General features: G+C 54.3%; 1 protein-coding gene across 1 annotated transcript; it reads left to right on the top strand.

The window, feature by feature from the left end:
* Positions 1-730: 730 nt before the first annotated feature.
* Positions 731-1,749, top strand: LOC128278826 (uncharacterized). Its single transcript, XM_053017555.1, has 3 exons — positions 731-814; positions 881-1,210; positions 1,291-1,749. The coding sequence occupies exons 1-3, from the start codon at positions 731-733 to the stop codon at positions 1,747-1,749; spliced, it is 873 nt and encodes a 290-aa protein (XP_052873515.1).
* Positions 1,750-9,360: the final 7,611 nt, after the last annotated feature.

Here is a 9,360-nt window from a genome sequence, read left to right as displayed (position 1 = left end):
TACAATTTCCAGAAAGAAAGTTCAACGTTTTAAAAGTCAAGTACTCGCGTAGTTTAAAATTCAACCACTAGATGGACCATCCTTCCTACACTTCCCCCTTCCGTAAAAGGTGGACTCGGTAGCTAGCAGTCCACGTAGTAAGTCGGGAAAGCCGGGGAATATGCGTAACGTAAGGGGCCTCACACTTCCTGCACCGGAAAGGCGGTTCGTGTGGTGCCGCAAAACTTTGGTCCCTCACACACACACACACACCGGTTGGTGCCGGTCTGCTAAAAACGCTCAATCTAGCAGCACTTAACCCTGTGGCAAAGCGGCAGCCCCCGCGGTGTAAGGGCATGAGTTTGGTTGCACGGCACGGCACACGGCCGTTTAATAGTTTGCCGATGTGACGATGACAAGCACGGCGCAACCCTACCACACACAGCTGACCCGAAAGCGGTGTAGGCGCAAAGCAAACGTAGAACAGTTTTCGATACACAGGAAAAGTTGTAAGCTGCTGGCTTCCTCGAGAAGTGTTCTCCGGTGTGCGGGGCGTGTGGAATCGCAAAATTTGCCAAACGCTCCCTCAGTGCTTGCTGCTGTAGAGGGCTTGCCGTCCACAGCTCAGTATCGTCCAGAACGTTCGTGAAGGCGTGTGTGTGGCGTATTTCGACCGTCTGTCTCTCGGTTACGTACCGCTGGAATTTGGAGCTCGGAACTGGTAGAGGTCCCCCAAAATAGCTGCTGCTGAATGGCCACACTTCGGCTCAGCTACGAGCAGCTACGAAAAACTCTGGGACACTTCGAGTACTTCAAATACTGGACCGATGAACAGGTATGGAACAGAATTGGATGCTGGTCCCCGATGGTCGCTTACGTTTCTCGCTTACGCCGACTGCAGATCCGAGAGTGCTGTATACTGGCACGCGTCGAACAGTTCGCCCCGCAGCAGACGATCTCGCTCGACCGGGAACCACCCTGTGCGCACCTCATCCTGAGCGGCCAGTGCATGCTCCTGCAGTGCCTACAGATGCTGCGTGTGACGGTGGGCTCACGGGCCACGTTTCAGCTGGTGCTGCTACCAGAAACACCCGGAGACGAGCTGCGGGACGAAGCTCCGGACGAGCTGGTTCGCTGGCACGAAACTTTCGCCCAACGATCCAACGCGTGCGAAGAAGGTCCCGCGAGCGAATCAGGCTACGAACCCAACCATGCCGTATCGTTTCTACGCGTAAGTAACTGGGGGGAATACCCTAATCTGGGAACACTTCTTCAGTGGCTCCTTGCTAATTATCCCCATCCCAAGCGCAGACGCCACCACCGCAGGAGCAGCAGATCGTGCACCACTTTCTGGACGTCGGCACACTGCGGGCCGGGGCCGTGTTCGGGATCGGCGAGCGCTTCCAACACCGCCGGGTCGTGGCCCGCACCAGTACCCAGTGTTTGCTGATACCGCGCCGCTGGTTGCTGCTGAAGCACCAGAACATCGGCAACACCTGGCACCGGCTGCGGATGTACCTGGACGAGTCGATACCGAGCCGACACGAGCTGTTCCAGCGGTTCCTGCGAAACCGCGCCTGGGTGCGGTACCGGCGGCGGTTGGTGCGGGAAGCGCCGAAGCGTCTCAGTCACACGCGACCGGCCGACGTGCCGGTCATGTGTCGCATCGCGCAATCTCAGGCACTTCCCGCGTTAGCGAAGCAGCGACCTGAAGAACCCCTCCGACTGCTAGAACGAGAACGTGTGGTCTACGCCGATACCAGTGGATAGACGTCAGGCGTAGGTCAGCAGTAGCCCCAACACAACACGAAGAGAAAACGGATCACTGATAGTTCACCGTGTAGGCGCTTCACCTCTCAGGGGCAATATTAATAAATTATGCAAATCCGGTCCTACTTGAAACTCGCACGATTTCGCAGCCCGATAGCCCGATCCTCGGGTCCGTGACTTGGCCTACGAAATTGGCTGGCCCTCCGAGAGATCGTGGACCGAAAACGGGATCGTAGTTTGGCGGCTAGCGTTCGAGTATTGTCGGTGAAGTGGCGGACAGGAAATTGGCCCCGGAGCGGATGATGCGCGCTCGTTACGCAACGTTCGTGTATTTGGAATCCCATTCCGCTCATCACATCACGCCTTGCCGTGTGTCGGTGCCGGACCTCCGTAGAGACTTGAACGACTGACATTTTCCTTAAGGACCTTAGCTGACAATGTCGGCGTAATGCGGGCCGCGTAAGCGTATCAGCAACGGTACCGCTCACCGCTCTGCCTGGATCTGGTGAAATATCAAAACGGTGACTCCACTACGGTTGAGAAACTACCTCGCGCGTCCCGTAGCTTTCTAGAGTAGGCGAACAAAAACGAACAACATTCAGAGCAGTGGACGGGGGGCAGGCAACCCCGCCAACGCCAACTTGTTGACAACTCTCTGTTGGCTCAGTCACACGCCGCTGGCCCGATCCGGCAGGCTGTGTTGGCTAATTTCGGCTTGACATTTAGCGGCCCGATGCCATTTTCGGATGCCATAGCGGGCCTTGGACGGGCCATTGACCACCCGATGGTGGACGGCCCCCAAAAATTTCTCCTCCTATCAGCCGCTTCGCTGTTAGTCGATTAGTGAAATTGGCTGCCTCATCCTTCCAGCGATTTGATAAGTTGGAGCTGGCCCGCGCCGATTGCATGGCGTTGCGCGATTTAGGTCGCACCAGCCGATGGGACGATGGCTTGGGACTTGGGTAGGATGAACGTCCACCAGCGTGACATAATTAATTAGTAGTAGTAGCTAATTATTGGAGTTAGCACCAAGTTTACCAGAGTGTTACGAAGCAGCTGGAGCAGGTGACGATATGGGAAGGGTGCGTATTCGTTGGACAGGGACCGGCCGGTTGGCTACGGCTGCCTATGGGAAATCTAGGGCTTTCTCCATCGGTGCTCTAACTCGTTTGGCGCGGTATCGATCCCCACATAATTTACCAGCGTGGGCGTGGTGGTGATTAAAGGAGTTTTAGCCCAGTCCCCGTAGCTGCAACAAGTGAGCTCAAGACTGAGCTCATCGCCTTTTCCAAACGGTTCAGAAGGTCTCGTTGCTATTTCGAGAGGCAAAAGAGAGCTAGGAGACCAGAGTAGACAGTGGAGGGGTTCAGTGGGATTCAGGAGGCGCATAAGCTTCTCAAATCTGCATCACACCAACGCTCGAGCTTGGTGGATGATGACAACAGATACGCCGTTTTGCGCGTCCCAATTTTGCAACTACTCACCACATCGAAACCAGATTGGACCAGACGCAAACACACACACACACGACACAAAATACTAGCCCCGAAAGATGTCCTAAAAATGCTAGGGTGATCCCCATCCCCATTGCGACGGAGTTTTTGCGGTGTCAGGCTACGAAAAATACGATCTCCAGTTTTTAATTTCGCGGGCCCCCCGTGGGGAGGGTGAGCGGACGCTCAACGCAGGACGCAGTTACGACGCGATACGATGGGCGAGTTACGTGCGATATCCTGTGCTCGGCGGCGTTTTTTTTTTACCTGTGCATCTCCTTGGATCTTCAGGGGCCGCAGGGTCCTTCGCTGATTACCTCATCTCGGTACCCACAAAAACCGGTATTATCCGAGATACGGATACGGTTTGGCCGCAGCAACAGCAGCAGCAAAAAAATCACAAATGTTTACCTCTATTCAAGACAAACCCATTCCACAACACCAACGGCACCCCGCAGCCAATATCTAAAACCGATGAATATCAGCTAATCATCAGCGGCACGGGACGACGTAAATGGATAAAACCGACAGCTTGATAATCTCCAAGTCCAAGTCTCAAGAGAAAGAGAGCCACGCACCGGGGCGCGCGCTCCGAAGCGATCGAGGATAAGTTGAATTGAAAGTCGGTCGGACTCCGGGCTGGCGGAGTCCTGAATGAGTGTCCGGGAGGCAGTGCGAGTTCGCAAAAAGCGAAAGTGTCTTTCAGTGTCTCGTCGTCGAGAGAGTGTGTCGTCTTCGTCAAAGTCGATGCCGCTTGCTGTCACCTAGCGCTTCGGTGAGATAGCGGCCCAGCTCTTAAGTCAATTTATGAATTATGTCTATGGGGTGCCCGTAACCTCGCCGAGTTTCCCCGAGCACACAAGCGTGGGGCGCTACGCCGGTCCGACACGTCCGTCTGATGTACCGGCTCTTTCCTAACCTCAGGACCGGGTCAGGTCCAGGTCAAAAGCAACCTCACCGGGTCCAACGCCGGGTTGTCATTTTTCCGCATCACCGGCACGCCTCCCGGTATGGTGTGGCTCCGAAACTGATTCAGTTTGTGTGAGAACGGTTTTTCCGTACCGGGCGTCGGACGCTTAGATAACAGCGCAAGGGGCCCCAGCGCAACGTAAGGTCAAGGATCGCCCAAATCGACCAACGGGCACGATGGATTACGTGCACTGCTCGTCTGGAGCCATCTGGAGGCATCCTCCACACCGGATTCGTTCACGTGACGTGGGATCCTGGGGCGGTTCTCGTCCGAGGCGAAGCGTCGTACTTGAGCGTACGTGTACGCGTACTCGGGGGGACTCACCGAGCTCATCGAGTCACGCACCGCGCGCAACCTGATCGCCTGATCAGCGTGTGCCTTTTTGGCCAATCCTTGGGCTCTTGGCCAACAGCGGTGAAGATGACGGTTGCGCAAGCCAGCCAGCCAGTCCCGGTGGATGCCCTTTCCAGAAAGGAGAGCCCGGCGGCGGGGTGTCGGCCACCCCGCCCGCCCATCGGAGATGATGGAGCCGCTATTTATGTTTTGGGCGGGGAGGACTGCTTAACGACAACGAGCCCCCAACGAGATGGGGGCCCCGTCCTCGAAGTGCTCGAATGGAGCACTCTAGGACTTAGGTTTATGATCTCACATCTCCATTTTCCAGCGCTTGTCATAGCGCGCATTACGTGAAGACTCGTCCAGCGTGTTGAGTATTAGCCGAGCCGATACTGGTTGTCAAATCGTCGAGCTGTTGGCGGGCGGTTGCTGTAAGCAATTTAAGGATAGAGAGCTCAGCAAGCTCAGCAACGCACGTAAGTTCAGCAAAGAAGTTGCGGAAGAAAATAAAATGGACAATCGCAACGCTAGCTAGTCCTTCAATGATGCATTCTAATCAACCGCTTTCATTTGCCTTAAATATTGCCTCCGACGCAAAGACTCCGAATCATCCGCATACGCGATAAGCGATCGGTTAGAGGAGTCGCCCAAGATCTCAAGTCCCGTTGGCATTCCGTAACTGACTTTTGCTTTCCTTCTTTCTTTCTTTCTCTCTCTGCGCAAGAGATTGCCGGTGCGTTGGTGTCGTAATGGTATACAATGACGAGCCAGCAAATCTGAGCACACTAAGCTAAGCGCCCTAAGGGCCTCAAACCAAATCAGTCTAGTGTGCATCGCATCACCACTCACGGAACAACACCGACTCCGATGAAGCACCGGCGGGATCAGTCATCGTTTGTGTCATCGTTTCTACTGCGCTTACCATCGGTAGCATTAAGCCTTTCAATAAACATCACCTTATCGTCTAATGAAACGCCCAAAAACCGCCGACCATCGAGTTGCCGGGGTTGCTGTGTTGCCGTTATTGGGGTCAGCTCAACAACCACCTGACCTTCCAATCCTTGGAACCCCCCGCGCGATATTTACCCTCTTCTTGAGCGATGTAAACATCGGACCAGACGGTACTTCGTCAGGATCAAGCGATAATTGGGCGCGCTGTTTAAGCTATTTGCACTACTGGAGAACCGTTGTTTGCGGGTGGGTTCGGGGGATCGTGTGACCTCTCCACCACGTAAATTAGTCCGCAATATGCACCGACGGAACGGACGGAAGGGTCGGCCCGACATCGGTTCCGCGTGACATCCGCTCGCAGCGTGAAGGAATGCGGAGGAATATGCGTAACGGCAAACATATCTTTGACCGTGATATCCGAGACGTTGAGTGGTTGGGAAATCTGGCAATGGACGAATGTACCGGGCTGGAAAGTAGAATCGCCACATCACACCATTACTTCCCGTACTCTAACTCTCACAGAACACTCTGACAGGTGGTAACGGATGGTAACGGATGATAACGGGACGATAGTTTCAGCCTTATTTGACGCGGGTGTTTCAGCGGGAACTCAGACGGAAGATCAAACGAAAGCTCAGAACTGGCATGTTACTGTTTTCAGGAAATGTCCGGGCCTTTGGTTGTATCCCGGTAATCTTCTATAATATTTTTATTAATAATATTTTTTCTTCTAAACCTTTGCCTTCTAAACCACAACGACAGGGTGTCACGCAGCTGGCCTTTGCCCTGCTCTTTCTGAACTAGTAATTCCGATTCCGCAAGGCATCGAGACAAGTAATTACGAAAAACGGCGAAATCTCGTGATCGTGAAATGTAGATCGTTGTTGGAAACGTTGAGGTGTGGGGGGCTTTTCGCGAAGGCCCTTCTGAGTTTGAAGGGACAATTTTTGGCACACAAATTGACTGCCTGAACTGACGAAAGCCTTACCGTGGAACTTCCACAACGCACGCACCTCCATCTGCCACAAAACGAGTTGGGTTGGGTTGGGTGACGTTGACGTTGCGGATTTCGGGTCGGCTCACGTCGTCGGAAGCGCCTGACGGACATGCCGTCAGCGTCGAGGACACGCCTGTGCAAAACCAGGCGGATCTTAGGCGCAGGCTGGCTCTTCCTCCAATTAGAGACACAACACACCCCTAGGGCAACTCTCGCCATCCGCACGCATCCGCCGAACCCGGAAGAGATTTCGAAAAATCTACATTTTTTCCCGAAACGACCGTACCCGACCGGGACGACAGGGACGACAACGACAACGTAAGTGGGGCAGATCCACCCGGCGTAGCTTACCCAGGCCGCCCAAATTTGAATCCCAATGCGCGCCGTCTGAATGCGGCTTATGCAGCCAAAATCTTCCGTCCTGAGGGCGCGTGTGAGCCCGCGGAAATCGAATTAATATTCCAAAAAATCGAAAGTGTTACGATTATCGCCTGTGACTCTCGCAGTCGCCGAACAAAGCCCGAACGCCAAAGAAAAAGCAGAAGCAGACAAATCCTCCAAGCGGTTTTGGAGGAGCCATTTGGAGGCCTCGTTTCTCGGGGATCAACGTTATTCAACCCCGGAGCTCCCTTGGAGAGATGTTCGAGAAATGTCGCGCCGTCGGAGCGCGAGAGGGTGGTCAGTAAAACACAACACACACACACACACACACACACGGAGAAGCGATACCAGAAACGCCCGAGAGACGAGAAACAAAAGCGGAAGAAAGCATACCGATAACCGATCATCATAATGGCGGCCGGCAAACAAACGGCCCCGGCTACCCTGGAGGGAGAGAAAAGTGAAAAGACTCTGACAACACACACTTGGCGATCCTTGGCGGGATGAGCGGGTGGATGGGGTGTGGCTGCTGCTGCTGCTGCTGCTTCTGATGATGGTTATGGTGATGGAAAAAAATGCTAATTTGTTAAACAACGAAAACACGTGGCAGTTGAAGGCGGCTTTCGGCTGTTAAAAGTATCACTGCGCGAAGCGAAAATGTCACCGAAGCAAATTGATGGCCGATGATGGCGAGCGAGGGCGAGGAAAGTGGGGTGAAAGCTGTGGCCGAGCCGTGCCGAAGATCAGCGGCGGCGGGTCATCGGTATTCGATCATCTAGTATGCGAAATACCTGATTATCGCCAAATACCTTTTGCCGTTGCGGGATCCGCTCCGACGACGGGACCTCCGCCTCCGCCGTGCACTACGACCCTATGTTGGGGGTGGGCGGGTGGTAATTGCCCTCGGGTATGACCTGCGCCGATGATGAGCCGATGTAGTGCACGTGTCACACGCCGATAAGCCTAGCACAACGGCACACACCCTTGTACCGACGAAAGGAACCGGAATGCCAGCGGGGGGGGGGGGAGGGAGTACGGCTTTCTTTTCCACCACCACGCTCCCGAAATCAACGAATTTCTTTTTTTCTACACGCACACGCACACACACACACGCACACGACGATCGAGATTATTTTAGCTGTTTTTTCTGTTGTTTCGTTTGTTTTGTTGTTTGGTCGACGGGGGGTTTGGTTTTTCTCTTTGTTCTTTAATGTTACCTCGTGTTGCTTGTCGTCGTTTTGTTACTGTTGCTTGTTTCTTTTTTTCTGTCTTTCCTTCTTTCTTTCCCTCTTGTATTTCTTTCTTCACTGTTCTCTTTCATTCGTTCGTTCTTTCTGCTGTTACTGTTGTTATTGTTTTTGCTGCTCTTCTTACTGTTGCGTCTCCTTCCTCTACCCAAATTTGAATTTCATCTGGATGGATGTGTCGTCGTTGTCGGACGCTGTGCATCACCTCCCGATAACCTGGTCTGGGTGTGTGCGGAAGGTATGCGGATCGGACCGGATCGCCCTTCGTAAGGTTTATTTATTTTGCTTCTGCCGCTCGCCGGCGACCTGGTCGTCTCCGGCGGTACACCGGCGGTAGTATCGATCCCCAGCCCAGCCCAGCCCAGCCCCCAGTCAGCGGGAAGAACCTCGCTCACTCTCGCTTACGCGAGCTCTTCACTTTCACTCGCTGCTACAGCCTCTTTCAGTCGCCTGATAATCCTCACCGCGCTCGCGCTCTCTCTCTCCCACTCTCTTTCTTTCTCTCTCTTTCTCTCACTCTCTTTCTCGCGCCGACGTCTTGATCCCCGAAAAGGTCAGCATGCGGCTGCAGAGATCTGCAGAGCCCCCGAGGTTGTCGATGACTCCTCGGACCCGAGGGAACCTACCCGAGGATGGTGTGTGGGGTGTGGTTCGAATAGTCTTGTAACCGCATGATAGTCTACCACTAGAGCACCGCCCGGCCCTCCGCAAACCCCCTTCGTGGGCCCCACGAGCTCGTGAGTCCCACCACTTCGGCCGGCGGCCGGGGAGGCCGGAGAATAGCCTTTCGGCTTTACGCGCGCGCGGATGATGACGATGACGACGACGACGACAAACCCCCAAAAAGAAACCCGGCCCACGACGACGACGACGACAGCGACGACGGTGGGGGAAGATGACTATATTTAAGCCGAGTCCGCGCAATGTCTCATCACCATAGACAATCGAGCAGCACCAGCTAAGCCACCGCCAGCCGCCGCAACTGCTGAACGCCAGCAACAATACCGGAAACCTCAACAAACGACGAGCGCCCTTGTGTGCTTCACGAGCTCAGCGCATCCTCGGAAAACCTTCGGAGTGTTGCCAAAGTGTACGCGTGTGTGTGTGTGGCTGTGTTCGTGCAACGTGTGGTGTCCTCCGAACCATATCCCCACCACGACTGGGTTCTTGCCAAGTGAAAGTTCTCTGTCTTGTACTAACGGTAAACTCGGCCCAGAGTCCAGTCCTGTAACGACG

This window comes from Anopheles cruzii, chromosome X, assembly GCF_943734635.1.
Source record: "Anopheles cruzii chromosome X, idAnoCruzAS_RS32_06, whole genome shotgun sequence".
NCBI classification, from domain to species: Eukaryota; Metazoa; Arthropoda; class Insecta; order Diptera; family Culicidae; genus Anopheles; species Anopheles cruzii.
Note: the sequence above shows the minus strand (reverse complement) of the source record. Positions and strands in the feature narration are given on the sequence as shown.